The sequence below is a fragment of the Canis lupus genome, chromosome 13, assembly GCF_011100685.1.
Source record: "Canis lupus familiaris isolate Mischka breed German Shepherd chromosome 13, alternate assembly UU_Cfam_GSD_1.0, whole genome shotgun sequence".
Lineage (NCBI taxonomy): Eukaryota > Metazoa > Chordata > Mammalia > Carnivora > Canidae > Canis > Canis lupus.
In genome coordinates, this window is record NC_049234.1 from 40,523,514 (window position 1) to 40,541,157 (window position 17,644).

At 43.4% G+C, this 17,644-nt stretch overlaps 1 protein-coding gene across 1 annotated transcript in view; it reads left to right on the forward strand.

The window, feature by feature from the left end:
* Positions 1-244: 244 nt before the first annotated feature.
* The window catches only part of GRXCR1 (glutaredoxin and cysteine rich domain containing 1), a 115,225-nt gene continuing 97,825 nt past the window's right edge, over positions 245-17,644 (forward strand). The window contains exon 1 of the mRNA XM_038555114.1: positions 245-637. Within this exon, the coding sequence (XP_038411042.1) occupies positions 248-637 (390 nt within the window). The 5' untranslated portion in view covers positions 245-247. The remainder of the gene's footprint in view (positions 638-17,644) is intronic.

Here is a 17,644-nt window from a genome sequence, read left to right on the forward strand (position 1 = left end):
TATTTAATATTTAAAGGCTGGGATCATTTGCAGGTTTTAGTTTAAAGGTAACCATAGCACACATGCACACATCCATTATTAATAGCAGAGATGCACTGTAGGTTCTCAGGAATCTTCTTTCCTTTCGATGTTAGCTTCGTGTGGGTGCAGCTGTCATGAGAATGAAGCTGTGATATTGCCTTGTGGCAAGTGGACTGTTGCGATAACAAGGGATCCAGAATTATATGAACTGTTTACATGGATGGACATGATCATGCTAAAAAGGGACATAAAGCCACAAAGTGACAGGCCACGGAAAGTCCGGTTTCGGATCGCGTCCTCTCACAGCGGGCGGGTTCTGAAAGAGGTGTATGAAGATGGGCAGCCATCCGGCTCTCTGGATTCTGAATGTGCCAGCATCTGTGGGATAGATGGACTGAGCGAGCCTGACGGACAGCAGAATGGCCACATAGGATCGGAGGGTGATGAGTATGAGAACGACCAGGACAACTTGCTGGTGTTAGCAAGGGCTGCCAGCGAGAGGGGTTTTGGGACACGAAGAGTCAACATTTTAAGCAAAAATGGCACAGTCAGAGGCGTCAAGTACAAAGTGAGTGCCGGCCAAGCTCTATTTAACAATTTGGCCAAAGTCCTGCAGGTAAGTCAATGCACTTTGTTCATCCCGGCCTTTGTTCCTAACTCACCCTCTTGATACCTCTCTGCCCTCCAGTTGAAAGCAAGCCTCTCTTGTTCCTTGACTCCTGCATACTTCATGAGTCACTCCTCCATCTAAGGTATTGCCTCAACGGCCATCGATTAAAAATAGGGTCATTATGCTTAGCAAATTAAATGGATTCTCAAAGCCAAATTTCTAACATTTAAATGGTCTTTTCTGACTAAAAAAATGCATCTGTTTCCTGGCCCAGAAAAATAGATGGACTTTAGTGTTCAAAGCATCAGAGCACAATTTAGAAGTTCATCTCTGGTTTATAACCCTCGAGTTCCCAGATTAGCATTTATCGTCACTTGTATAGATTTTAAGCCAGAGAAGATTGAGTGCTGCGTTCAGCGGCATTGGATTCGGCTGGAAAGGCATGAAGCTGTAAAGATGAGCTTTGACTTTCCCCCACTGCTTTGGAGGTTGCAGGTTTGATTGGAGGTGCGTTTCCTTATTCATTTGCCCATAAGAACTCTAGAGTGTCCATAAGAATAATCTCTTGAAAAAGTTATTCCTCTATCAATATATAGACTGAGATCCAGATTTTATAGTGAAAACATTAGCCTTTAAAATGTGATAGATTTTGCACAGTAATGGAGGAATGTATCATTCAGGTCCTGGGGCCTTTGGCAATGATCTAATGTTTAGACAAATTTTCAAAATTGCCCGGAAGCATTGGTAAAATGATTTTCTGTTGAAAACGGGCCTCATTTTTTTTCAAGAATAGAATTCATAATCACTATCATTAAGGTAGCAAACCAATATTTTTCATTGTAATACCATTTTATATTATTCTCAATATTTAAATAAAATCTCCTTGATGAATTATTCAGTGTTACTGCATTATATAAGGATGCAGTAGTGGTAGGGAGAAAGGATTTTAACCAAAGGCTTTTGATTATTTTTCATTTTGAAGGAAGTGTTCGGAAAGATCACATCACCAGGATTTTAAACAAAGAAATCTAAGGGTAAAAACAGTTAAGATCAAAGATTCTTTTCAGATATAGACTTTACCCATGAAAGATTTCACTGATTGAGGGTGGGGGTGGGGAATCAAACATTAGACACTGAGGACTATATATGACTAGGTTGGAAAAAATCTTGTATAGATTTCTACAGACGTGACAATTAGGTTGAGATCATCTTAGTAGCCTCTGTGTTTCACCTAATGTGGAAATTGTTATTACCAAAGTGTAGAACAAGACTCTATAATAATGAAGCTTAAAAAAATGTTGCAATTATTGTGATTAATTTAGCTTTTAGTTGAATTGTGATTTGAGTTGCTTTATGATCTGGAGGGTTATTTACAAAACTACTGCATCAGTTTTAGTACTGTGATTTAAATTTGTTCAAATCTCCCCCCAAAACTATTATCTATGAGTAAATACCTTAAATATTCAAATCCTTCAGGAGAAAAACTCTTCCTCCCTATGGCTTTGTCTTGGTAGAGCTAGAAAGTCACCCATAGGAAATAAAAGAAATTCCAAAATCAAATGTTAGTACTAGATTACGATAGTTTATTTGTATATGTTTCAATGCATGGTTCCATCACCCTTTTTCTTGAGAAAAAAAATCCAATAAAACTGTTATTTCCTAATAATTTACCCCCACTCCATTTACCCTTTGCTTTAAGAGAACAGTAGTGGTTACTGGCAGAGATCCCTCAAAGTCTAACATTTAATAATTTTTTTTTCTAGCTGGTCCTTCTTTCTTCATAATGTGGGCAAAGTCATCAGCATATTGTAGGTATTCACAAATTTTGGCCATCATCATTAGTTTCATCACCATCATCTACATGGAATGTTCTCTGATGTCTCCAGGACAAAACATAAGTTAAAGGAGGTGCCAGTTACACTATTTTCAGGGGCTCCATTCACATCATTGTAGACGATACCCCTTGGAGTTGTGCAATACAGCCTACACAGCATTGTATAGAGAGCTTATCTGGATGTTTGCTGCTGGCTAAAGGATAAGCATGTCGTAAGGAGTGACAAATGTCTTAGGCATGTGCCTAAGGGTGACTGAGCTGGTTTCCCAACATACAGTAGCAGAGAAGCCCCAGGGACTAAAAGCAGAGCTTACCATTCACTTACTCCCATCCATGGTTGTAGGACCAGGTGTGACTCTTCTCTGGATCTCCATATTTTCCATATGCCTTGGAAAGTAAGCAGCAAACTGATGGATGTAAGTGGCATGTAGCAATTTCTCTCAGGGAGGAAAAAGTGAGGGGTGGCATCTTAGATATTGATTAAGGTTTCAGTGCAGTCTTACGGAAATGAAGAACTATAATCAAAGAAACAGGTCTTTCTTCCTGTTTTAAACTATAGAGTCTTAAAGCACTCAACTTGAAACTCAAAAGGAAACCCTAAATATAAATAAAAGCTTCCAAAGAACCTGTATATCACTTGACCTCCCCCAGTGAGTTTCTCATTCTGTTATTCCTGTCGCATAGAATATTGGCAAGTACCTTGCAAAAATTTCAACTGTGCAGAGTAACCATTGAAATTATTTGCCTCGAACATTTATACTTATTAGCAGTACTCATTTAGAAAATTGTTTGTAAGAGGGACATTAGAACAAATTCGTATTTCATTCGTTAGTTTGCCCTATAGAAATCTGGGTATTGAGGATGTGTGATATTAATTAAGGTTTCTGAGGGTAGTGATGGACCAGAAGGGAAAGAGAGAAAAGTTACTTGGACTCTTAGGTGGGCTTTGCTTGTAGAGGGTGGTTCACGGTTTCATCTGTGAATCACTCAAGGCCTCCAACTGGTCTAGATTATGGCTCTGCAGATACAGGTGGTGGGCTTTTCCATTTCTTCTAGAAATGACAGGAGTATAATGCTAAAGAGAGGCTGGTTTGGAAATCTGAAAACCTGGGATCTACTTATGGCCTGAAATATGCATTTATTAGTTACTGTTCAGGCTGCTCATGCATCCACTAAAGTTTGAGAAGCACTGACCTAGCGTGTAAAAGGGAAATTCATCCAGTTCACCAGAGTTAATAAAAATATTCCTTAATGTCCTTTATGTCTTCAATATTTAAGAGGAAAACAAAGAAAGTATGTATTGATCTCTATATGTTCTTCTGATCCTGTGAGATTACCAGAAGGGTCTTTCCTGAGGCAAAGATAAATAAAGATATTGTGACAGGCTTGTTTTCCACTGGTATCCTAGTTTATCATTTGTTTGGCTTAGAAATGATTCCTGAAATTATCAGTACATTCCGAGGTAGGTGTTCTGTTTTAGTTCTCTTTAAGATCTTCTGCTGTAAGGATCATCCTACCTTGATAAATGACTTTACACCTCGTAACTGGAAAATTTAGGAAAAAAAATTTTTTTTAATTTATTTTTTAAAATGAGTTACTTCATGGAAGACAAATTACAAAACCACTATATAGCTCATAGCTCTCATCCACCCAATGCATAATTAGATTTGAGATACGTCTTGACCTTAGTAGCAATGTATTTCCACAGTTTCTTGGGGTGGGTCAATGATGCAGATAATTAAGGTCATTTTTTTTTTCAAATTTTTTCTTCTGGGATTAAGTTTCAAGTAGTAATTAAGTATCAGTAATCTTGTCTTGACCCTATCTTCAAATTTATATAATCTGTTGTATATTAGGTTAGAATCTTTTTCTGTAATTTCCATAAATTTTAATTCCCTCTTTTTACAAATTTAAAACTATCATATTAGAGAAAAATAGGTGCAAAACAGGAAAATATGTTCCACTACATACTATAATTTGCTGGCTCTCTTCTAAAAACTCAAACATGTAACTCTCATCTTTGTATTTACATGCATATCTGTGATTAATGTGCTTAGATTTATGAGCATTTTACCATCTCAAGATAGTAAAATAAAAATAATCGGGCATTTGCAGAACAGTTTGCATTTTGCAAAGGGTTTTCTCATACATTATTTTACTTGATTGTACCAAGGATTTTTTGTGAAATAAGCAGGAAAATGACTATTAATAATGTCTGTTTGTACATAACTGTCAGAGAAATCAAGTGTCTGGCCCAAAGCCTAGTAAAATGACAACTCTGCCTTTCACTATTTAAGCTTTTTTAATTTTTAAAAGTACAATGCTATATACAGGAAGACTCAACCTTACTTTTTGAAACGTTATAATTACAAATTTCAGGATTAATCATATCATAACTGTGATTTAGTCTTTTGAAACTTCAGTATTTGGTTAACAGCTTTTAAAATCTATTGCTAAAAAAATAAAAAAAATAAAATCTATTGCTTATTGAACGTTCAAATCTTTACCTGGGAAAGGTTTTTCTGCAGAGTTAAATAGCTTCTCCTCAGTTTTAAATTGTATTTTTAAAAATTAGCAAAACTTATCATCTCTATAACATCATTTGACTAAATTGTTTTGAGATTGCGAGGGTTGACACTGGAAGGTGGTGATGGATTAGCTCAAGGAAGACCCCCTGCTCAGCATTGTTCACTAACGTTAGGTTGGATGATTAATGGGAATTCATGGCGGTCCTTATTATTATTCATCTCTGGTTCACTCTCTCTAGAATTATCCTGGCGATAGAATAATATTCCAGTGAAAACAATGTGATGCTCTTTATTACTCCTTGGTCCTAGTGGTTTGTTTGGATCACACTGGAAAACAGCAACAATACTAAATATTGATTAAATACAGAGTACACTGTTCTTATTAATTATGTGCATTGACATTTATTTCTCATAGCAACTTTATGAGGTGGTACATTATTAATAATAATTTGAGCATCTTCTTTGTGTATGAAACATTGCTACAGATCCAATATACCATTGATTCAGGAAAAATTCTTATGTAATTTATGTAATTCTTATTCTAATTCTATCAAAATAAGCATTTTATAATGAAAATATTGCCTTTTTTAGCTATCTGGAAGTAGCAAGAAACTAGAATTTTGGGTACAATTCCAAATGATGCAAGAAACTGCATTACGAAATTAGGTGATTTGTGGGGCATCTGGGTGGCTCAGTGGTTGAGCATCTGCCTTTGGCTCAGGTTGTGATGCCTTTGGCTCAGGTCATGATCCCGGGGTCCTGGGATCGAGCCCTGCATCAGGCTCCTCACAGGGAGCCTGCTCCTCCTTCTGCCTGTGTCTCTGCTTCTGTCTCTGTGTCTCTCATGATAAATAAAATTAAAAAAAAAAAAAAGAAATTAGGTGATTTGTTATCCCAGAAGCAGGAAAAGAAGCACCAGAAATGAGCTGATATATTTTCTATGTACAATTAAAGAATTGCAAATGGATGGACCAGAAGTTCTCGTTATTACTGGACAGAGAACCAGTTCTACACTCTGGTTTCGGCTACTCACCTCTTCAAAATGAATACTCGATAGACAAGTGACAGGTTGCTTTATTCAGGAAGCCTCAACTTGGGAAGATGGTGGTCTAAAGTCCCAAAGACCATCTTCTCCGTTCAGGCAAAGGCAGGGGGTTTTAAAGCTTGGGAAATGACGGCTGCGTGCAGGAGAAGCTGACGCTCAGGCATTAATCATTTATCAACGCGATCCTGAACAGGCCTGCTAGCATCAGTGGCAACTGTTTTTAATGGTGTCGGGCCACCTTAGCTCCCAGGAGAGTCTGCTCCTTTATTCCTCAAGGCCACTGAAACCTCAAGGAAAAGGGGTTAGTTCTGCTTCAAACCAATGGACTTAGGTTAGCAGACAAGGCGTACGTGGGCTTGGAGAAGCGCGTTACAGTGATTCTGGATTCCGCATACCAACACTTTGCTACTCTTGGCCACAACATTTGGCACTGATACTGTTAGGACCTCAAGAAATATTCTTTCTTTGAGTTCATGGTGATGTTCTCTTACACGATGGTTATTTTCTTCTTTTCCATGTCTTCTGGGTTTGGAGATATCCCGTGTACGATAGTGTCCTGAGCCCCAGTGAAGGCCCACGGTGCCATCTGTGTCTTTCCATAGGGTCAGCTCTGTTCAGTCATTAAGCAAAGTCAAGTCTCAATTATAGAGCATATTCGGGATTCCAAACTCAGTGGCATTTCACCATGTGATTAAGCTCGGCCTCTTACACGGCACACGCAACAGGACAGAGGACAAGCCACACGACAAACAAGGTGACAGGAGGGTGCAGGGAGTTAACCAATCAAAGGCCACGTCAGTCCGTGGGTGTGCAGTCGGGATAAGGCCTCGGTCTGGTCCGGGTCAGCTCTCGGCACCTACTGCTGCTTCTGGTCAAGCAGTGAAGGATCTCGACTCTGTCCAGAGATGGATGGAGTTGTGTTTTTTAAGCAGTTGTGTTTTTTAAGTGGTCAGACACAGAGGGTCAGGTCTCAAGAGCCAGACCGTTTGCCACTCAGATACTTCCCTTTCTAAAGGGATTGCATTGGTTTGGGGCCCCTGTGGACCCCTCTGGTTCTGCTCGTCATCATCAGTTCTGGGCCATCGGCTGATGCTGGCCCCGAGCTGGCTCCAAGCTGTGGTGCCCTTACTTGCCAGCGTCCTTGCGTGGCATGGGTCCCTGCTTGACACAGGCTCCTGCTTGACCCCAGGGGCTCCATTTTGGTCTCTACAGCTAGGGATAGCTTTTACATGGTGAAGTGTTAGGGGCTTGCTCCCTTGAATTCTTTCTGTTGTAGGTTATCTTCTATATTCATTCGATCATTCTTTGAATCACCATTTATTGCATATCGATTATGGAGCAGACGCTGAGCTGGATAACGTGAGAAGTGAAACCCAACGCCTGCCTTCATGAACTAGTCAGTGGTCTGTTGTGAATGGTTGTATAAAGGGATTTCTGCAAGAATTCAGATACAAAACTCGACTTCCTTTTCTTTTTCCAGAGGATTCTCCTTCTCTGTTTTCCAATTGGCCTAAATAGCCTCTGTTTCCCATTCTTCATTTCTCTGATGCTTATATTTTCCTCCATTTAGTCTTTCTCTTATTAGATCATCATTTTATTGTATTCCTTTCTTCAACCTCTCTTGCTTGCTTTCTAACTGAGGGCCATCTCAAGGCCCAAGAACTAAAGGGTAATCTGTATAATTAATGACTCTTTCCTTGATCTTGTGAGGCTCCAGAAGTCAGTAACACTGACTTCAACCATGAGCACTTATCCAAGTTCCATGGATCTTGCTACAACTTTTCCCTCATTAGTCCAGTGAATCTCCTTGCAATAATTCTCATTCTCCCCTACTCATCAGAGCACTTGTATCATCAGCACATAGGATCACCGTGGCATTTTAATTGGTGGAAGCTTGAAGGTCAGTCCATTAATTTACCTGAATTCTGACTTTAGGACAACATGCTGAGCAAGCCCACAGATTCTATAAGATGACTTGAAAACACTTAATGAAGTCTTACTGCCAGCTAATGGTGACCACGAAATTAGGAAAATTAGCATCTGATGTTTCCAAACATTTTGAAAGCAGTGTAATAGCAGGACTAGATAAACATCCTTTGGGTGGCCCTGCTCATGCTTGCAGAGTTTCTGCATTTGTTCTCTCAAACTCAGTACTTTGAATTTTATATAAAAGCAATATAGGGCAGCCCGGGTGGCTCGGCGGTTTAGCGCCACCTTTGGCCCAAGGCCTGATCCTGGAGACCCAGGATAGAGTCCCACGTCAGGCTCCCTGCATGGAGCCTGCTTCTCCCTCTGCCTGTATCTCTGTGCCTCTCTCTCTGTGTGTGTGTCTCTCATGAATAAATAAATAAAAAAAAGCAATATAAACATTCAATAGTCTATAAGTTGACACACTATATAAATATATCAATCCTTAATCACTATTGTCTGGAAGGAATTTTAGAGATTATAGACAGATTAAAATGTCATACAGAAATTTTTGTCTAGGGACTTTGGTTCATGTACCCAATTCTATTCAAGTAATATTTAGGATCTCTTTTGCTCAATTTTATTTTTGCAATAATTTGTCATCTCACCTAATTTCTGACAAATTATTTATGCCTTAGAACATCTTTTTTGGAAGAAAGAGATAGATGCGCATTGTGTTCACGTAACTCTCCCTCATAGCTAATAGAACAAATGGAAGGAGTATTCCTTATTATATTGATTCCCAAACAACAAAATTAGCATTAGTTCGAAACCTCTGGACCTTCCTGGGTGAAATCTGAAACCAGCTCCCACACCTGCAGGCCAGGAATTGACCAGGGAAAGAGGCAGGCCACTCCTGATTGGCAGGTGGCAAGTTTAATAGGCAAGGGAACTTCTATATGAAGCTTGTCTTGAGCAGCCACAAGATGAGTGGAGCTCCATACTCGCCAGAATTTTAAATATTTGTATAGAGGCCTTAGCTGGCTTCCGTCACAAATGCTATCCGGATGACCTCAATAACACTTCACTCTCTCAGGCTACGTCCTTGAAATGGCTCCCACTGTAGAATGGCGGGGAGGGAGAGCACACATTCCAAGGACGGGGGATGGCGTGAGGAGCCTCTGATTACCTGTCAGCTGACGGTTGTGTCTTCTTGATTAACTCCTCCTATAGTCAGGCCAGGGAAGAAGTAAGTTGCCCCTTTTTTGCACCTTTTATGTAACTAATTGTATGGAATTAAAGATCTTATTATTATTTATTTTTATTATTTTATTTATTTACTATTTATTTATTTATTTATTTATTATTATTTATTATATGAAAAGTCCAAAAGCTTGACTAGTCCACAAAATGGATAGAGTAGTGAAAGCCAGGTTATTGATTTGCAAGAGGTCGTTTTGGTCAGAAGAGAAGGAGGAGGGGAATTGTGTTCTAACAAGTCAGTGGAAATCAAACAGGGAGAAAGAGTGCCAATCTGGTGGAGGCTGAATGAGGGTCAATTTAGGAAGGGGGAAGAGTTGGATGGGGTGTGAGCTCAGGGGGAATTGGCAGGTCTAGAGATTGGGGCGTGGGCTTTATGGACTAGAGCAGGGTCAGCATGGACAAACTGTGGGCTAGCCCTGCTCATGAGTGCCCCAGAAGCAGCCCATGCGGGCAGGGCAGCTGTGCTCACCTGCACGTGACCTTTGATGCAGAGCCAGGACTCACTCATGAGCATCTTCTTTCGACAGCTGTCAGCACACGCTTTGCTGTATAAGGTACCATAGTCCCAGGTTGTGGGGATTGGAGCATGGGCATTTCTGGCCAGCCGTTAGTCTGCCTGCCACACCTGGTAGATGCAATAAGCTTATTTTGTCTATGAGAAAACTGAGGCTTTGTGGTAGATGACATTTTTTTCCAATGTGTGTTACATATCAGCACACTTCTGCTGTGGCCACACAGGGATGGGAGTGCACTTCTGCAGCCCTTGACTTTAGTGCTGGCCACAGGAGTCCCTTTGGACAATGGGATGGAATAGATGTGGCCCATGCAATAGTTGACTTTTCCCTCTTGCACCCCTTCCATCACCAAGAAAAGGGCATGCTGCAGGAGGCTGGCTGGTCCTAGGACAGTGAGAGAAACAAGAACAGACCTGGAACCAACCAACAGTTTGAAGCCAAATCCTGCGTAGCTCAGCCCAGATCTGCTTGGTGCCAGCTAAGCTGCAGACTCACGAGTGAGCAATAAATGCTTAGTGTTGCATTACACTCTGTTTGGGGCAGTTGGATAAGCAGCAGGAGCAAACTGGTACAAGTTCACAGATACTGAGGATTTCGCTCAAAGTCACACTATGGTAAATGATACAAAGTTGGACTTCAGAGCTTGGGTTCTTATCTACTAAGCAACTAGTACCCAACCATTTACTGGATGCCTGAACTTTCTCTATAGTATCCCTGTCAAGCTCTTACAGAGTCTAGGGACAAGAGATTCAGAGTCTTTTGTAAGACATGGATTCAAGTCTCCCCATCCTATGGGTCTTGGACCTACTGAAACTGATCATACGAGGGTAGAGACAAGGCCATCTCAAATCCACTGAGTATAGCTTAGGACTACATTAGTATTTTTGGTGGCCGCATCACGCTGGTGTGAGGTTGGTTGGCTTGTTGACTCATTCAAACATCTTTTCTCAGTGAAAAGATTCATGAGTTTAAAACTTTCTTTTTTTAAAAAAAAAGATTTTATTTATTTATTCATGAGAGACACAGAGAGAGACAGAGATACAGGCAGAGGGAGAAGCCGGCTCCATGCAGGGAGCCTGATGTGGGACTCGATCCTAGGACTCCAGGACCATGCCCTGGGCCTAAGGCAGGCGCTGAACCACTAGGCCACACAGAGATCCCCATGAGTTTAAAACTAAATAAAACATCTATTTTATGTAATATAACACTCATTAATTTTTTTCCCATAAAAAATCTATTTTATGTAATATAACACTCATTAATTTTTTTCCTGTGTTTACCTACAGGAGTCTATATTAAAATTTTTTTGATTTTATTGTGTTAGTCCCAGATGTTAATCCTCTTGGACTCTGATCTTGTAATTAGCTGTGCCTTAGCACTTTATGGAGTCGACGGGACACAATTTTGATGATGGCAAATTATCAGCATGGAATAATGCAAATTATCCATGGATAATGGATAATTAATTATTATCCAATAATTAATAATTAGTGGATAATTATCCATGGATAATGCAAAATATCCATGCACATTATCAGCATGGAATAATGTAATTTTTTTAAGGTTTTGTTTATTTAAGAGAAAGGGAGAGAGAGAGAGCATGAGTAGGGGGAGGGGTAGAGGGAGAGGGAGAAGTAGGTTCCCCTCCAAGCAGGGAGCTCAATGTGGGGCTGGATCCCAGGATCCTGAGGTCATGACCTGAGAGGCACCACCTAGGTGCTCCAGCCTGGAGTAATACGAAGCGAGTAAAAAGAAATGAACTTAAAGGAAATAAAGCATCCCAATTAAGTAGAAGCTGTACTTTAGTAAGAATTAGAAGCTAATAAATACAAACTAGTCATCTTTTACTAACACAGAAAAAAGAGAGAAACGAATGATGTGTAAGTGGTTGTACCATAAACTGTGTCAGCCTCACAAGGCTCCGGGGGCCTCCCTTTATGATGCTCTTTGATGATGATCTTTACACATGACTCATACCGTGCTAGAGACTTTGTTCAGGAAGGGAGTAATTTGTTTCCTAGGGGGTCATGGATCCAAATTCCTACAATCTCCTGAAAATAACTGTGATTTCTGGGAAACCGATAGCTTGTATTTATGGCACAGATATTGTATGTGGAGTCAACTGGATCAATACTCCATGGTGTTGAGCTCCTAGAGACATGGGACTTCATTCACAATTAAAACACAGTGGAGGAGCCTGAAGGCTGAATATCTGCCTTTCTGAGGACATCGTGCTTTTAACTGTAGTTCTAGGACAACATAAAATTAGGCACATTTGTCAGGCAAAGGAAGGTATTAGGAAATCTCCTACGAGGGTATAACCCAGATAAACCTGCCACCTTTTCCTGCGGTGACCACCTGTCTTTTTAATCATGCAAAACACTAAATCATGGAACTTTGAGACACAGCATCATAGAGTCTCTTAATTAATCACAGCTGTCAGGGCTTCTCTCTAATGGGGGGATTTTTCATATACCATATATATGTAATATATGTTTTTATATAATATTTTATTGTTATTCTTAGTTCATGCCTTCTTCAGCATCCTTCACGGCTGGTGCTTTCTGCCTCTGTTACAAGTTGGCTTTCTCAAGAAGTGTTTTTTCGAATCTCTAAGGCTTCTGGGGATGAAACTATTCACCTGAAGGGGCGACTTGGTGGTGAGAGCTTATGAGGACTGAAGCAGGCCCAAAGTCTGTGCTGGAAGTTGGGTAGTTGCCCACTCGGCCTGCGTAACCATCCCTTCCTCTCTCTTTTCCTTGCCTTGTTTCTGTTGGAGGTGCAAATGTGAGGCATAACCTACCACTGCTGGAAACATCATTTGACTTGATTTTTCCATACTAGATTAAAAACAACAAAAGATTTGCCTCCTATGTCTCAGGGGGAACAGGAAATCCTACACTAGTCATCACTGGGGCTTCTTTTCCTACCCACTGTGACCTGCAGGACATGCAGGTTTATAAGAGGCCAGAAAACCTAGCGATGATCCTGGTCCTGGATCTGGTGTATGCATCTTCATCTTTGCTCCTTCAGCCCCATGATTCTCCACTGATGCAGCAGGCAGCTTAGGAGGCCCTCTGAGGAAGGGACACACAGGGCTAGGTAGGCAGGGCTAGGTAGGGGGCCATAGGGTCAGGCTCACAGAAATCCCAAAATGTGGAGATGAAACCAGAGATAAACAAGCTGGACCATCCTGTCCCAGGTGCCAGAGGTGGGGTCCTGTGATAACAACTACTTGTGACCAACAAAGAATTACCGACCCTAAAAAGGAAGTAAGCCATTGAAGGTGTTAGTGCTAGTCCTTACTCAATGGTGATGTCAATAGAGATGTTAAAAGATTTAGGTTCCCTGGTTGGCTTCCAATAAAAGCCCAACCCTAAAGCCCTCAGTGGGATCCCCTCACTCCCAAGAGGTTTTCCTGTATCCTTGCTTAATAAACTTCTATTGCTTTACTCACCCTCCTGTGTCAGCGAGATTCATGCATCGGCTCTGGCTCCGTGAGATGAGAACCTTGCTCTCCTACTCCACTTTCACGTAAGTTCGCTCTCAGAATGCCCAACTGTTACTTTTTCCAATTCTTGGAACTACCCAGCTTCATCTTGTTAACGTCCAGGCTCTTGAAAACATTGCTCTATCCATTAATCCCAAGGGCAAGAAAAAACCAGAGTTCCTAAGAATCCCCACTTTCCTTTGCAAAGAGAAAGAAGAGACAAATCCTGTAATTACTCAGTAGTGTCTTAAATGATTTTTGTGTTCTCTTTCCCTCCATGAAGGGATAAGAACACTATTCTCTGGAATAACCCGGTTTCAGATGCAGAGTCTGCTATTTCTTGGGTAAGTTTACTGGGGGAAATTTATGTAACTTCTGTAAGCCCTAGTTTTCTCATTGCTGAAGTCAGGATAATGATTGTGATGATTTCCTATGAAACCATTTTTGCACAATGCCCGGCACATTGTCAGTGCTCAGTGAATATTGTTATATTTTTAATATTCATCTTTTTTTTTTTTTTAAGTAGGCCCAGCATGGAGTCCAATGTAGGGCTTGAACTCGTGTCCCTGAGGTCAGGGCCTGAGCTGAGATCAAGAGTTGGATCTTAACCACTTCAGCCACCCAGGTGCCCCTATCATCCGTCTTCTAAACAACTATGAATTGCTGGGGGAGGAAGACTTTCCTCTGCTCTACAAGGTCCTTCCAGCTAGACTTAGAATCACATTGACAGGAGACCGATTAACAGGAGACGATCAGATTTCCTGGTGTGTGTCAGGGAATCCACACAGACATGGACATTCCAGGGACAGTGAGGCAACCCGGAGCTAAGGAGAGGGGCGGGATCTGAGGATGCAAAGTGGGGTGCAGGCCATGAGCAAGAAGGTGAAGGGAGGCGTTTTGAAAACCAAAGAGTGCCCTGTTAAACAGATATGTACGTGTCTTGGGTAAAGGGTGGGGGTCTCTGTTAATGACTCTTTTCCTGCAACGGGCTCTACTTTCCAGCATAGGTTCCGGTGGTTGAAGACCAGGAAGAGAGCTATTCCACCTCATGCAATGGATTTTGATTACACTGATTACTTACAGTGATGTTCATGCCAAAGTGGCCCGTCTTAGGGAGCCCGCCATTGGCCCTTCTAGAACAGTCATTGCTAGGTATTCGGATAGGCAATGAGACACAAAGATGAATAAAGCATGACTTCTGTCCTTAGAGGAACTAAGTTCTTTCTTAGGAGGGAGACAAACTCATCGTTACTGTAAAATACGGTTAAGTACTCAGAGCTTCCTGGAGGACCGAGACAGGACATCTGAACTCTGGAAATCCTATAGGGATCTCGTTCTCCTCTCATGACATCTTTTAAAACCAGGGCTGGGGCAGCCCGGGTGGCTCAGCAGTTTAGAGTCGCCTTCAGCCCAGGGCGTGATCTGGAGACCCGGGATCGAGACCCATGTTGGGCTCCCGGCGTGGAGCCTGCTTCTCCCTCTGCCTGCGTCTCTGCCTCTCTCTCTCTCTCTCTCCTCTGTGTATTCTCATGAATAAATAAATAAAATCTTTAAAATAAATAAATGAATAAATGAATAAAAATAAATAAATAAATAAATAAATAAATAAATAAATAAATAAATAAATAAAACCAGGGCTGCCTGGGAAGCCCTGGGCTGCTTCCTTACAAGGCAGCGCGCTCCTGCACGTTGTACTGGCTGAGCTCACTTCCTCCGGGAAATCTCCGCTGCTGCCTTTCAACTTGGCTTAGCCCCTGCCACACGCACCTGTTTTCCTGAGGCCAATTCCTCTGTTTGAGGTCCTCTCTTGGCTTGGGCCCCGAGCTGGGTCCTTGTCTTGGATTCTGTAGTTTTAAGTTCCTGTGACTACTTGGCCTCGTGTTTGGCAGCCTTGGCTCCGGACCTTGAGCTCAGCAGCCACCCGTGGGCCTTGAGTCTGCATGTTCCTGTACAACGCCTTCTGTCCTGAGAGCCCGGCCTGCCTCTTCTGGGCAGAGGTAGACTCTTTCTCTTCTTTAGTCACGGCCTGGATTGAGTTGTTGGGCTTTTCAACACTAATCAGGGAATTATTTGTAAATATATGGGATGTGCTCTGCTCCAAGCCACAGAGCAGACTATTAGACTTGGCTTCAACTACTCAGACGTTTATTATATCAATTGAGGAGTTTAGGAGAGGCCAGTGCTCAGGCTGTTTGGTGGCTTGATACCACGGTAAATAACCCAGTTCCTCTGATTCTGCTTCCTCATCCCTAGCTTGTGTGTGAAGCTCCCTCATGGATTCAAGATGACTGCCATAGCTTAACGCCAGGCCAGGGTCAAAAAACGGAAAAAGAGGTGCAGTGAAAAAAGAGCATTCTTTGTAGGCATGCCTCCTCTCTCAGAAGAGAAAAAGAAAATTCTGGAAACCTCCTGAAAGTACGGTCTTATATTTCATTAGCCGGAATAGGGATGTAGGGCCACAGCTTGTTATAAGGAGAGGCTGGGAATGTGATTACGAGGCATTGTGCTCTGGTGGGAGGGGGCCGGGAGCCTTGAGTTTGGAGATAACTGCTGGCACCTGCCCTACTGTTACTCAAGAACTGCGATAAGATTTAATTTTCATTTGATAATTTAAGTCACCCTAGATTGTGCTCATACTTGAATTACAAAAGCACTTTCACAGTGATCATGTTTTATGACATTCCTTTTGCATGTCCGCAGCTTTTCCTATCCTTCCAGGTTCGTTTCCCCTTCTTCGGGCCTCAGCGCATCTGCAAGGCTGCAGGTTTGCTCATCTTGCCTGATGGAGGCTGACAAAGCCCTGTGTGATTTAAAGGATGATGCAGCATCATGTGTCCCCACGTATTTGGGCCTTGCTCTGGTCTGCGGCCTGAAGGCTTTTCCACTATTTCCCCCATGTTCCTGCCCCACGGTCTCAGAGGTTGGGCTTCGAGTGGCCTGGGTTCTTGGGGAAAGGGACATATTGAGGGGTGCCCCTCCCGGGAGGGGGCAGTCAGTGGGGGCAGGCACAGGAGCTCAGCGGGCCCTGGGTGGGCCGCAGGGCACCGGTCGCTGTACTTGACCATCTACGTCTAACAGCAGGTGAACAGCAAGCGAGGCCCCTGAGCCCGAGAGACGTTTTGATCTGCCCTGAATATGTGGCTGCAGTTCTGTCTCTGGGTGATGAGCGGGGTCAAAGGCCGCGGCCGGTCAGTGGTGCCTTCCCGTGGAAGGGAGCTCCTGTGGCTGTGGCTTCCAGGGCAGTGAGTGGGCCCTTCCAGGACCCAGAGCTTCAGGCCGTTAGTGCCCCAAGTCATAGGGGTCCCCGGGGAGGTGAATGGGATCACTCCTGCCTCCCCCCACGGCTCTCAGTCCCTGAATTCTAGCTGTTGACAAAGAAATAGCACGGGCAAGTGACTCCTGGTTTAAGGGACGGTGGCATCCTGGAGAATGACGCCCCGTCCCCCAGAACTGGAGGGATTGGTGCTGCTTCTCTGCGGCTGGGGCTGCCGGAGGCCCTGGCACGATGCCTCCTTCACGGAGGGAGCTCCGGGAATGTGGGGCCTGCTCGGGCCCGGCCTGCAGCTGCTCTTTGTGTGAGCCCGGCCCAGCGAGCGACCTCTGGGCCCCTGGGTAGATGGCCGTGGCCTCTGACTCCCACAGAGGTCCACGACGCATTTTGCTTCTTTCTTCTTCTTCTTTTTTTTTTTTTTTAAGATTTTATTTATTTCTTCATGCGAGATGCACAGAGAGAGGCAGAGACCCAAGCAGAGGGAGAAGCAGGCTCCGATGTGGGACTCGATCCCGGGTCTCCAGGATCATACCCTGGGCCCAAGGCAGGGATCCCCATTTTGTTTCTTTCTTAGACGTAGAAGGGGCAAAAGAGTTTGCCTTTTCCTTTGGGGAGGATGTTCCAGTGTGCCCGAGGCCCCCAGACCCCAAGCGACTCCCCAAGAGTTGCCAGCTCTTGGATCTTTGGGGGGCTGGTGTCCCTTGCTCTGGGCAGGTGAGCTGCTCATGCTGGTAGGTGGCTGACAGCCTCCCCGTCATCCCGAGGGAGCCTCCCCACTTCAGGAAGAGGCGGCTGGGGAGGGGGTGTGGCTGCAGCCCACGGGGGAAGGCGTGTGGCTACACCTGGTGCCCAGCGTACATGCCAGCGTGGAGTGGGCTTAGTTACCTGGCGGCAGGGGAGGAGGGGTGAGTGGGGAGGGACCGGGTCCGGGTGGGGCAGGCCTGCATCCTGAGCCCCAAGGCCCCCGCCAAGGACAGGGACGCGGCCGAGAGGGCCGCCACCCAGGAGGTTAGTGACAGCTGTGACACCGCTGGCCACCTAGAGCTGGGGGGGCCTGCGTGCCCAAACCGGCCACAGGCGGACTCTCGGATCAAGGTGCTTCCTTCCTCTCCCCTCAAGAGGTTATGAGCACAGCATCGTTACTAAAAAGTCTCTGAAA